At 35.0% G+C, this 14,272-nt stretch overlaps 1 protein-coding gene across 1 annotated transcript; it reads left to right on the top strand.

Moving 5' to 3' along the window:
* Positions 1-6,477: 6,477 nt before the first annotated feature.
* Positions 6,478-13,270, top strand: LOC119070487 (glutathione S-transferase 1-1-like). Its single transcript, XM_037174840.1, has 3 exons — positions 6,478-6,628; positions 10,784-10,944; positions 12,683-13,270. Exons 2-3 carry the CDS (start codon positions 10,804-10,806, stop codon positions 13,175-13,177), a joined length of 636 nt encoding a protein of 211 aa, XP_037030735.1. The 5' UTR covers positions 6,478-6,628; positions 10,784-10,803; the 3' UTR covers positions 13,178-13,270.
* The last annotated feature ends 1,002 nt before the right edge of the window (positions 13,271-14,272 follow it).

Raw genomic sequence — 14,272 nt, 5'->3', positions numbered from 1 at the left:
CGCATGGCACGTATTAGAATCTGGTTGGTATTTGCACATAAAGAGTTTATTGCTTAAATTCACCATTGAATAAAAAAGCTTTTAAAAATAGCAACTGTCATTTTTATTATATGGTGTACTTACGTGCTATCGTTTGTGAAGGACCTTTATTTGGCATAATGCGGGTCTTAGTCTTATTCAATTAATTACAAGGCTCCACCTTTTGGGTCGGTCAGGTCACTTGATTAACAGCGCTCACCCCTTGGCAAAATTCTAGCCTACATTTGTGCTCAAAAATATTCGTTTTTTGATGCTCTGAACGAAAATCTCTTTTCGAAAAAGTAAAACCATTAAAGCATGCAAAAATGTGTTACTTTTAAAGCAAAAATTGGTTTGTAAGTCATTACTTTACCCCACTTGGAGAAACCATTGCAAAATGTGTAATTTACACATTTTGCAAAGGTTTCTCCAAGTGGGATAACTTATCACCCACAAACCAATTTTTCCTTTGAAAGTGACACTTTTTTGCATTCTTTAATGGTTTTACTTTTTCAAAAAAAAGATTTTCGTTCAGAGAAATCATTAAAAAAACGAATATTTTTGCGCACAAAGGTAGGCTAGAATTTTGCCAAGGGGTGAGCGCTCTTAACTGATTTTCTTAAGGCCCGTCATTGGGAAATGACAGGACAGTTTCCCGAAAACGTATGGAAAATTTTATCACAAAAATTCACCGAAAAAATTCAAAGAAGCTCACCTCTTATGCTTTCCATTGTATTCGGTCATGGTCTCTTTAGGTCGCCAAGGCATATTTGAACACTAAACACTTTTTACTCGATGAAAAAACAAAAAGTTTTTTTTTGTTTTGTCGCGACAAAAACACAGAAAATATTTCGACACAATTGTGACACTCCGCTATTATAAGAACTAGAGTGAATGTTTGCTGTGTTCACTTCGGCGGTAAAATATTTTCATTCAAAAAAGTGTCTGACCCTTCAACGATGGTAGACATTTATTAAAATTGTAACCTCTCCCACTTCTTTAGTAAGCTAACAAGACTTCGCTGAGTCTAATAATTCTCCGCTGAGCTTTGACAAACCTCTAATGAGCTCTAATATTTCTCCGCTAGGCTTCAGTAAGAGTCCGTCAGACCTTAGCACGTTGTAGTAAGGCAATGAAGCTAAGCGACCACTCAATAAGCATCAGTGGATACCTAATAATTGTTGCTATGATTTAATAAGACTCCACTTAGCTTTGGCAGATCTCCGCTGAGTGTCCGATTAGCTTCATTAAGCCTCCTGAAACTTCCTTAGGCCTAAAGGACACTTCCTGAAGCCTAGCGGAGAATTATTAGAGCTCAGCGGAGGTTTGTTAAAGCTCAGCGAAGAATTATTCGACCTCAGCCGATATTTTTATTCAAAGAGGTGGCATAATTAGACTTCGCGAAGTCTTCTTAGCTTACTAAAGAGAAACGAACATTTATTTACGCTCAGTGCAGTCTTACGAGAGGCTAAATTTTTAATAAATGCTCTCCCATCGTTGAGAGAATGTCCGCTGAGCTCTCGTAAAGCTTTAAAAAATGGTCGATGAGCATTATTAAATGTATACGCTACCCTTTGTCAACCGTTTGATGATTGTTTTTAAATGTCCGACACTTTTTTGAATGAAAATATTTTACCGCCGAAGTGAACACAGCAAACATTCATTCCGGTACTTATAGTAGCGGAGTGTCACAGTTGTGTCGAAATATTTTCTTTGTTTTTGTTGCGACAAAACAAAAAAAAAACTTTTTGTTTTTGCATCGAGTTAAAAGTGTTTAGTGTTCAAATATGCCTTGGCGACCTAAAGATACTATGCCCGAATACAATGGAAAGTATCAGAGGTGAGTTTCTTTGAATTTTTTCGGTGAATTTTTGTGATAAATTTTTGCATACATTTTCGGGAAACTGTCCTGTCATTTCCCAATGACGGGCCTTAACAGATCCCTGTAACTGTTACAAAAATTTCATGAAGTCGTCATACTTTGCCATTAACTGTGCATTCCTTTTGTTTCATTCAAACCTCATTTTCAGAATAAACAGATGCTTAAGTCATATTATCTGCTGAAGGCACTAGAAAAATATCTTTCTTACCTCTTGAATAAAATTGAAACTCGTGTCAATATAGGTTCTTGCTGCGCTCTGGCCGTATAATTCACAATCGTTGAAATTTTCTATTTTATAAGCCCTTTTTAGCAAATAATATATCAGTTGAAAAGTTCGGTCATTTCTCCTATTGAGTTGAGTATTCAGCTCAAGTGAATTGCGGCAAACCGTTCTTATCGGAATAACTTCTAGATTCATTGACGAACTTAACACAAGGAATTTAATTCCCAAATGTTATAACCCACTTGTTCCATGTGTTAGTATGATTCCCTTTGTTATGCACATGCAACATGGTGTGGTTAAATAACCTCCATACAAACTGCACACACACTCTACGGGGAATAATGATCGAGATGTACGTCAACGTTTTTTTCATTTCATGCGTTAAGGACCACTGTCATATTTTGACGCGCGAAAAATTTGAAGTTTATGTTGGTACTTACTTTTGTTTCGTTAGATTTTTAATTGTATTTGATAAATTGACATGATAAAATAGCTAAATTAGATTTTTAATCTTGGATTTATTTTAAAGTAGATATTCAATTTCTATTATTGCTTTTATGTCATCTTTTCGCGTCCAGTTTTGGGAAATCAATAGCAAATTCAGTAAGAGGGATTTTTTTGAAAGTGAACCAGGCTCCGTCGGAGCTATTAGCGACGCTTTGTTTACATGCCCAGATTGCCCTTGGCCCCAATAGTCGAAAATCGCAGTCGTTTAATTTTAATATTCTTTATTGGCTGTGGAACTTCCACCAAAAGTCGAAAAAGGGTGTTTTTTGCACGTGATTTACTGACGCTACAGGCTACAAGCCTCATTCGATAGGTACTGTCCAGTAAATATGGGGCAAGCACTTTGTACCCAAAAAAGTATCCTGAACCTGTGACTGAAACATTATTTTTGTCATTTTCTAACAATGGTACAGGAGATGTAAGATATCTGGGCCCACATACATGTATGTCCATAGCCTGTAGCGGCAGTAAATCACGTACAAATCATTTAATAAGAAGTCCGGTCCGCATGAAAACAAAAATAAAATTAGATCCGCAGATACAAAATCACAATTTCTTTATTTTAATGACAGATCGATTATTATTTTAGCGCAGAAACCGATAAATGCGTAAAACATTGAAATGATGACCAGTATATTGATACAATTTAGAATTTTCAGTGACCGGCGTACCGACTTATGCTTTTCTATATATTCCATGTCTTCGAATTCTCCACCGTTATTGCTGGTGTCAATGTTCAATAAACAATTGAAATTACATAAAATTGCAAGAAACATCGAAACAAACAGTACGCTTTAAGAAAATGTGTACCACAAAACTTTACGTTGCAAACATAAACAAAATGTGACACTACAAATTTTACGCAAGTATTGGTCCTTATAAAATATCACAACGCAACGCAACGGACATCTCGATCATTATTCCCCGTAGAGTGTGTGTGCAGTTTGTATGGAGGTTATTTAGGTGTGGTAAGTGGAACTATTGGAATCTATGAAAAACAACCAAAGATAAAAAATTCCTTGTTAACTATTTTGAGGCGAGTTTATCTCTAAGATCACCAGTCCGTTATATCCTATCTTCGAACTTAATGTCAAGATTTTATGAGTAATCGAAATCCGATACGAATTCAAGTTATCATGTTCAGAGTATATAAACACAGAAGGCAACAAACCCTCAGCGGATCAGATAAATTACGGATCCCGATTGCAGGTGAATTTATTTTGGAAATGTTGTCATTATCATATGTTCAATATGTGTACATCATAACGAAAATAAATTAGGAAAGTAGGGATCCGCGCGTAACTGTCGACGTTGGTGATGATAATAGTAGATCACTATAACTGCGAAGTGACGAGTTATCTCGTATCCAGGTGCTATGCTATTTTAACTTACGAGGTTGGTAAAGGCATTGTCCTAGGTCCTTATTACTTTCCTAGTAAAATTTTACAGGACATGTCGTTTGTGTACGAAGGTAGGATTAGTTCACGTTTTCTGTGAGAATTTTTACTCTCTGTCGATATTCGCAGAAATTGATAAATTTCATCGCAATTTTGTTTCCAGTCGGCATATTATGTTTACGACCATAAGACATCAAATACATATCGAGAAGATTCTCGCATACAAACTGTTATATGAAACTGGTTTTTACATTTTTACGAATCACTCATTCTGAGTAATAGGAAACCCTAAAGCAACGCGACGGTTAATCATGGTTATTTTGATTTCCATTGTATGTACGGCTAACCACAAATAAGAGTAATAATTATTGGTATACCTGCACTCACACCGAATTATTCCGGTTGATGATTTATAGAACATATAGGCTAAGAGTAACAAAAATCATTGAATAACGATGACACTTTTGTTTTATTTTCATTTATTTTTTCGGTCTCAGAGAATTCTAATAATTTATAAAAAAAAGGAAAACATTACGCGCGATGCAATTTGAATTTCTAGTTAATTTTTTACAAACAGCAAGAATATCTGCATTTTTCCTATTTGATCTATTACCTCATTTAATAAAATTATTTTCAAGAAATTGATTTCATAGTACATTACGTCCGTGGTTCCGAATCTTTATTTTGACATTCCTAAATGATATGATAGCACTAAAAGGGAAGGTGGTGAAAAATGTTGAACTTTCCTGATACATGCCACCTAAGTCTGACCAGTCCTCAAAAAATCTATAAATTTTGATAAGTACATGTATGCGTTGCGTTACATGGGTTGTGTGTTAGGTCACACCACTAAAACATGACTTCGGTCTGAACGAAAGAAGTGCATAGCATCAGCTTCCGGAAATATTCTATGTTTAGGCTGTGCTCGGGATGAAAATGGAACATCACTTTTTCGAGTGTGTACTGACTTCGGTTTTTGCTATTTTGAACATGTAAAATATAAGTTGGCCTGAGTCAAATGAAAAATTGGAAAACAGGATTCGTGAAAATATTGTCTACTACCCACTAGCTTACATAAAACTACAATATAAGGGGCCATTCAAATAGTGCGCACGCACTTTAGGGGGGAGGGGGGGTTGTTAAAAGCGTGCAGAAAAGTGCGCTGGGGAGGGGGGAGTTAGCTAAAAGCGTGCGCACTCAATTTGGGCCGAAACTTGTAAACTAGAAATGTCCCAAAACCCTACTAGAACTATCGCTTTGCTCAAGAAACTCTCTAGTCGGTCATTGGATATTCTTAAGAAAACAATCAGAATAACCAAACACATGTGGAATTACTTCTTCAGCAAATGAAAGATTTCCTGCACAAGTAGGAGTGAATTTCTTGAGTCAAGCGCTCTAAAATCATTATTTAACATAATTTAGATACGGTGTTATGTTCATAGTATGACTGACACATGCGATATTTTAGTTCAAGACAGACAAAGGTGAAATCTATTCTACTTTGGCTATTGGCTTTATTCCAAACACCTTCTCTACACAATTTGTATAAGGATAAAGTCATCTGGATGGAACCAAAGACCCTCTCTTTTGTAAACGGACAAAGTCATATTAATTTAATCAAACGTCTGCTCTACACAATATTATAGCAAAATCCTTACACAAATTGTGCAGAGAAGGTCTTTTTGTCAACGCAAGTGACCTCGTCCGTATACAAAATTGTGTAGAGAAGGTATTTGGTTCAATCCAAGTGATCTCATCCTGACACAAATTTGGTTGGGAATTGCGCTGGAATCAATCCTTCGACGAAGTGATACATATAAACGTATAGTTCGACCTTGGAAATACAATTTTCAATAGCCAAAAAAGACTTTCGTGTGGTGTTGCACTAAAATTGATCACACTATCACGCAAAACTTAATTAAAGTTTATTCTATTGAATTTCTGGATCAGCTACCAGAAAAGCTGACAATTTTTGGAAAAAAATTTTTTTTTGAAAACGTGCGCACTTTTGGGGGTAGGGGTTTTGAAAAACGTGCGAAAGCGTGCAGAGGGGGAGGGGGTATCAAAAATTCCCAGGAAACTGCGTGCGCACTATTTGAATGGCCCCTAAAATGCTTATACAATACAATACATAGAAGAAACTGACCATCAGTTATATAGGTTAAAGGTCAATCGATCAATTGCACCTGTAACCTGTTTAAGTCACGTCAGGACCAAAAGTCATCCATTCATTTTCTTTCCGAAAGTCAACTCCTCTGGCTTTAGAGAAACATCAAGTTCTCTCAAAAGAGAATAGATATATCAGTATCAGACTCACTAACATAAATCCATTCTTTCCTATATGTTATAACATTGCATGAAATACTCGGCGCCTCTTCGAGCAACATACATTTGATTGTCTCATAATATAATGTTTAAAAAAAACTAACACCAACTAACTATAGCAGCTCTCTCGCACAGAGTTCTATATATAAATTGCCGGCTACACGAGCGTCCCAAGCCAGTTTTGTGTACGTAATCAGCGGATAAATATCGTTGGTATCCAACAACTCTTTTTTTTCGTGTATAGTGATTGTTTGGCCGTGTTTTATAAAAGTTACAGTAAGTTAAAACGATATATTAAATTCTGTCCATATGTTATGAACATACGATGTACACTCGCAAAAATTGCTTACGATGGTTAATTATTAAATTTTAATAATTAAAAAGTTCCTAGAATGAATCGCACTAGTTTGATTGTGAAGTCTCAGTTATTTATGGCTCAGTTATATAACACGCTGGTGTGATTAATGTAATTATTTATTTTTTGTTTGACAATGAGTCGGCAAAATCCTGACCGGTCTTTTCGCTTTTTGTTTGTTACGATGTTTATTTCGAATTTAGATGCAAGCATTTTTATTACTGTTTAGTCGTCTCTTCTTTGTAAAACGAATTGTGCAGATTATATTTGTTTAATCGTTCGTGTATAAAGTTAAAATGCGATAAATATGATGTCGGTTTGGTAGATGTACTAAGTTAAGTAATAATATAATATGTAATTGAAAGTAGGCGTGACGCTTACATCCGGCGCAGAAATGGTTGTAGTTCATAACTCTTGCACGAAATGAATATTAGTAGTAGCTGACTTAAGTCAAACAATTAACGACTTACAGGGTGGGTTTGCCTAGACGTTGAGGTCTTTACTTTTTACCGATACGACAAATAGAAGTTACATTACATCAAAAACCTTCAATATTCACAGATCAAGTGAATAATATTTACTACCTGTCCCATTCGAAATTTCACCATTACATAGAAATTTGCCCCTGTGAAAATTAACCATTACATTAGGACTATTTTTCATCCATTGGATACTGCTACGTACTTCATTAGGGGTTCGATAAGTTCGTAAGTAACTTACTTAAAGTAAGTAAATTTCGTAAACTTTTGACATTTCTCTCATACATTAAATGTCAAACGTTTACGAAATTGACTTACTTACAAACTTTACCAACCACAATGGTCTACCCCTATTATTTCGGAAACAACTTTGTGATACTTGCAAACTCACTCATGTGTTTTGAGCAACTTGCTCCAGCAACAGTTTTCGGGGTAAAGTAGTACGCCGTTCCATGTAAGCATGTTCACTGAAAAATATCATCAATCGATGATAAAATTTTCAAATAATCGATACTATATCAATCGAATGTTTTATCGATAATCGATAAATATCGACTGATAATCAACAAATATCCACTGAAAATCGAATTATCAGTCTATATTTGCCGATTATCAGTCGTTATGTACCGAATATCAGGCGATATTTATCGATTTTCAGTCGATATTTCATTCGATTGATATTGATTTTCTGAAAATATCGATAATCGATTCCAGGGAAATAATCGATATTTTATCAATCGAATGAATTATCGAACATGCCTAGTTCCATGTCCTAGTCCTAACAAAAACCTCATGTGATGAATTACTTTCTCAATATCCAATACTATTGGTATGAAAATAATTTACAAAAGAATTGACAATTTCGGCTTTATAACCCACTCTTCTAAAGTTCAACTGACAAAAATAAATGTATCACTTGTACGTACTCTCAACTCTATTGTATCGCAATCGATTCGGTAAAGTGGTTGTGTTTCCGGCTCAAATTTTCGATTTTAACAGTTTCGGTATTTGAACTGTGAGAGAAATGCTGAACGAGAAGTTTGTTATACCTATTCAACATCTACAAGTCCCACTTAGATTCGAACTTTTTATGAAAAAAAAAACATGTCGAGCGAAACATAAACCATTTTAAATTCCTTTCACTTTTCACCATTCTTTAACAAAATTTCATTGCCGTTATGATGGTGTTATATGTAGATTTGTTCGGTGTGCATCCCACATGCTGCATAAGATTTTATGTCTAGATATAATGCAGACAAGAATATAAAGTATTAATTGATCTCATTTTTGTGAAAGTAGCTCACCAAAAAAATAAATAAATAACCGAACTAACAAACGAAACAATTTAAATTGAACAAAAAAAAACCGTGTAATCACTCACCAATTACTGTATGGGTTGTTAGGTATAATGGGAACCTGTTCTTAGGAACATGAATTCACATTTTCGTTTTGAAATTCTGTATGATTAATATCGTAGTTGCTTCGTATACTTGAAGACATTCATTTGACTTTATCTCAGTGAAATAATCTTTAATTAGACAAATGTTTGCTGGCAACCTGAGGTTCTGTTCTTAGATCATATTGTCTTCCAAAAATATTATCAATAGAAATGTTTCAGACACCTTAAAATATTATAGTTTAAATCTTATGCGGACTTCGCTAGTTGAGGAACTCGAACTCATGCATTGATGTATTCCCCGATCTTTATTGTTAGGTTGCCGTGATTATGAAAACAGTAAATAAAAATCTGTTTTCAGAGCCGAATTATGTAAATTTTTAACGTGTCGCATTAGTTAAGTATAAATACATGATTATCAACAAAGTTCGGGCCTGACGTTTGATAATCCTCTTATTTGACATTTATTTATATCGTTGAGTTGATAAGATATAGCTGAACAATAATTTGTATTTTGATGTAAAGTTTAACCAACTGCCTATTCAAAAACTATAAAAAATGTGCTTATAAGTTACTTATAAACTAAGCCCACCTCTTGGGTGGATCAGGTTACTTGAATGATCGATTTACACGCACGGAATTTGGAAAATCGACACATTTTATGTTTTATGTTTATGTTACTCCTATTTTTTCCATCACCGAACTGAACCACAGGAATTTTAGTTCTCGTCGAATAGAAAAAAGTTTTTGAAAATCTGTTGACAATAAGCACGAAAAGAAAATTGTGACAAGCATTTTAGTATATTATAACCACCTATGGACGGTCATCGCGACCTCCTCAGTCAAAAAGTTAAATTTTTGACCTCCCGAGTCAAAACATTTTTAAATTTCAACCGCATAGGTCAGATAATTTACTTGATCCACCACTGTATTTAACGTTTAAGCAATACCCTCTCTAGCAAACTAACTACATTTTATTAGGGTAGTAAAAATGCAACGTAGTCTTTGAATTTTGCATGTAAAATTAGAAATCAGTCAACAGCCTGGAGATGAAGTTACCTGCTACAGGTAAGATTGTCAACTCTTTTTTGTTGGATTTGCAGGTTTCCATGAGCAATAACGAATACAAAGATTAGAAAAATGCAGTGAATTCATTTGAAACGTCCGAAAGCTTTGACTAATTTAAAAGAACTGAACATTAAGTAATAACTTAATCAAAGCGTACTTATCCATTTTCAACGTCTGCTAGATCATGAGATTGTAAATCTAACATTTTTTGCCAGAATATTTTGACAGCGTCAAAACGTAGTTTGTTTGCTAGTGAGGGTATTGGTTTCAAGGCTGTATACTTGGGGAGGTCACACAGATACAGATACGCGGGTTACACACCACAGTTGATGATAAAATGGCCGATTTCATACAAAAATTCACCTACTCTGATGATTCTCGTCGTCTTGATGATGTGGTGAATTTTTTGTATATGTAAAGTCATCAGAAGTGGTGTGTTCCCGCGTATCTAATAAAATGGCGGTCTGCGTGACCTCCCCAAAGTATACACCCTTGATTGGTTTAACATTTAGTGCGACAAAATACAGGAGTCACATTTTCAACGATTACAACCCAATTGATGTTTGATCATTCCACATTATATATATGTAACACTGGTAATGTAAGGGGAATGGATAACAAGAATTGGATTTTGACTGCATTTTTAATCTGAGTGAATATTTTGTTGTAAGACCTTGACTTACAGTCAAGAGAATAATATTTTCTTTCGCTCAATAATGTCAATAAAATTTAAAAAAAAAAATATTTTTTGTATCTTCAACTCACAAATATCATCCGCTTAATATGTATTAGATTCGAAGTTACAAGAACTAGATTTAGTTGAATATGCGATTTGTTAAATCATAGCACTGAACATTTGAGAAATTTGGACTACTGCGTCGAGAAGGCCCCTCTTGACTGTTCTAGTGCTTTGTTCAGTGCTATGGTTAAATCAATCTAGTGTTCCAAAGTAAAAAAAAACAACGTCGAGCGACTGCGAGGACTTGCCTACTATTATTTCGTTTAAAATCTTCGTAATTACAAATCCTCCAGTCATCGATTATTAAGCGTTTAGTCCAGCATTCTAGGAGTTCAGTACCGTCTACTCATCCAGTTATATTCCAGTCTCATCTAACAAATTTTTCGCTTTTCAGGTAATCCCGAATCGTAGAAAATGACTATCGATTTTTACTACTTACCTGGATCTGCTCCGTGCCGCGCTGTTTTGATGACAGCCAAAGCTGTTGGAGTGGAACTTAACTTGAAACTCGTCAATCTAATGGCTGGAGAACAACTAAAGCCTGAATTTCTAAAGGTAAGACGACAGAAATCGGCACAGACTTTAAGTTTAAAACAAAAAGAAAGATAATTGTATGTAATCTGTGTTGCTGGCCAGCAAATCTTACTGAGCAACAAAGCAAGCAACACAACATCGTTACAATTTAATTTCTTTATTTTTTCGATGAACTTCTGAGCTATGTCATGGTCTTGGCTTTTAATTAAAGCATTTAATTCGAAAATAATTTATGAATAATTACTGGTGTTGCCTGTTGGCATTCATTTCAATTCACAAATATTCTAAGCGATGGTATAAGTCGTGAATTCCAACAAAAACATAATTCTCTACAGTATAGCGAAACGAATGATTTGACCCACATTCCTTACAGCAAACAGTATACCTAATTTATTCTGATATTACAAATGTACAGAACATGCAATCACATTATTACTTAACATTCAATTCAGAGATTCGATAGTCGATTAGATAAACCACATAATAATGACGGTCCTGTCAATACTCATCGCATAATTATAATAGAAATATAAAACGTCTCTAATAAATCATCGTTGAAAAACGACAAAGTTCACATTCAGTTGATAAATATTTAAACTGATCAAACATTCTGCAAGGAAATTCATGACAACTTTATTGTACTCTTTCTCCAATGGACTGCAAAAGCATTTCATATAAATTACAGTAAAGATTTCAATCAGCGTCAGGATTTTACGTTTTTCTCGATTCATAATGAACGATACTTGCAATTACACTAATATTATGTGGCCCATGATACATTGTCATCTCTTCTTCGGAATCATTCATACAATTTACGTAACACTTTTTCAGTGCTGCCAGCAAAATGAAATCTTAAATAACTCGAGAAATATACTCCGTGAGATGTTCTACTTTGTTCTACTCCCTCATTTAGTTGTGGAACATAATTTTACCTTTGCAGAACCCGAATTTCTCGAGCTATTTAAGATATTATTTTGATGACAGCACTGAAAAAGCGTTAAATAATTTATGAATGATCCCTTGCTGGGAACAACACTAGTGGTAATGCTATACTGAAAGTATTGGTAATTTTTCATGACTCATGACTCTCTAGCAGTTAGTACTCATGAGGAATCATAAGCTTCCGGTCGCGATAACTATAACGACGAGTCGTGACTCGTGACTTTGAGGAAGAAATCGTTTTGTGGGAATGATTGCTATGGAAACTATGTACACCTACAGACAAACGGGCACCACGTTACGGCTACCTAATAATTAGATTTCAAGGAAATTTATTTAATGAAGCACTGCAATGACCCGAAACCATGATAAATTGATAGCTTTACCCATGTACCTGTACGGGAATATTAAATTTCGAAATTAAATAGACGATTTAAAAATCGTCATTGGACAACAAAAACTGTCTTTGCTGCAAGACAAAAAAAAACCTTCTGGTATGTTCGTTACACTTCCATAAAGACCATGATCGTGTGCATTATAATGCATGCAATACATAAAAATCTACTACTATGCTGTTAGCCGTTGATATAGTTTGGGTTGATGAACTCAGAAATATTTTCATTGAAATTGTTGTTAGCTGTTGCTTTTCAATAAAAAAAAGGTTCATAAATCGATACATGAAATGTGTATGCTTCACTCATACTAACATTCATATTTGCATAGGCATTGCATTGCATAATTCAGAAACCATTTTCAATTTGATACTGCAAATATACAACTCTGCATCATCGATGTTGAATTTCGTTTTTAACCATTTCAGATTAATCCCCAACATACAATTCCGACCATGGTTGATGGTGACTTAAATTTATGGGAATCTCGTGCCATTATGGCATATTTGGTGGAAAAGTATGGCAAAACCGATTCCCTTTATCCGAAAGATCCAACCAAACGTGCTGTTGTCAATCAACGCATGTACTTCGACATGGGAACGCTGTACGATCGTTTCGCCACTTACTACTATCCGCAAATCTTTGCCAAGGCACCAGCGAATCCGGAAAACTTCAAGAAAATGGAAGAAGCCGTTGAATTCTTGAACATATTCTTGGACGGACAAACATATTCGGCTGGGGAATCGTTGACATTGGCCGATATCACATTGGTTGCCACCATTTCGTCGTATGATCTAGCTGGTTTCGATCTGAGCAAGTATCCGAACGTTGAGAAGTGGTATGCTAAGTGCAAGGCAACAACACCGGGATATGATCTAAATGAAGCTGGTCTTGCCGAGTTCAAGAAATTCTTTTCTCATTAAATAGTTAGTTTTTAGATTGTGTGGCACAATAACACATTGTATTTGATTTTGCATTTCAATTAAAATAGCACTCATTCTATATGTGAGAACAAGTGTGAACGTTTTTCCATTGAATGTTCGCTTACGTAAGGAGGGTCGAAAAGTTGAAAAGATCAGATTTCCGGCGCACTTTGTTCATCGAAGCCTATCTGAAGCCGTGTAATAAATGTAAAAGAAAATTAAACAAAAACTTCAATTCCATTGAATCACTGGAAGATCCATATCTTGGGATGTAACTGTGATTAAGCTATCATCATCATATTAACGATGAGTACGCTGAGTCTAAATATGATGAAGACCACCTGCCAAAGCAACTGTTTTTAGTATCTCTGTACCGGCTTTATACAGCACGCCTCTTAATTCGAGTAGAGGCGCCATATGCCACACAAGTTTGTCATCACTACAAATGCATGTGGAAATAGGAGTTTCTTTGGAAAGCATAGGTAAAATACATCAAGTGCAGTCAGTATTCAAGATCTTCGGATAATTTGTTGGAGCAGCAGTGCTTCTTAAAGTTCACACCAAAAAGCCATTCATACAGCCGTGTGCCATTCAAAAGTAGTCAGAAATAGAATGCAGATAAGTTCGTCCGAAAGCTGCAATGTGGGTTGGGTGTTGATTTTCAAAATTAGGATGTCGATTCACCCTAATTCTTTCAAGAAAATTTAATTATTATTAGGGTGGATCGATTTTCCATTTTTAAAATTGACACCAAAATTGCATGGTCAATCTAAAATCACGCCGGTCTAAATTATTTTTTTGGATTCTCGGAATTTTGTAAATTTCCAAAGAAATTTGTAAAACAACAAAAGAATTCTATAGAAAATCTTCAGAAGTGTACAAAATTTCTGGGAATACAAAAAATAATTTGTCGTGATTTTAGATTGAAAAGTTTGAAAAGTTGGGTTCTTTAATGAAAGTGGTTATTGAGAGCAGTCTTTTTTTCGTCAACATGTTTAGAAAAGTACAGTTAAGAAAACGGTTTGTGAAAAGCATTCAAAAATATGATGGACGAATAATTTGCCAAATATGACGCCATTTTCTTTTTTTGTAAAA

This window comes from Bradysia coprophila (assembly GCF_014529535.1).
Source record: "Bradysia coprophila strain Holo2 chromosome X unlocalized genomic scaffold, BU_Bcop_v1 contig_79, whole genome shotgun sequence".
Lineage (NCBI taxonomy): Eukaryota > Metazoa > Arthropoda > Insecta > Diptera > Sciaridae > Bradysia > Bradysia coprophila.
Note: the sequence above shows the minus strand (reverse complement) of the source record. Positions and strands in the feature narration are given on the sequence as shown.

Excerpts from the sequence above, each read along its gene's own strand:
- LOC119070487 (XM_037174840.1), top strand. The coding sequence starts at position 10,804 with ATGACTATCGATTTTTACTACTTACCTGGATCTGCTCCGTGCCGCGCT. Across the intron at positions 10,945-12,682 it reads TAAAGCCTGAATTTCTAAAG|ATTAATCCCCAACATACAAT; the intron begins GTAAGACGACAG and ends TAACCATTTCAG.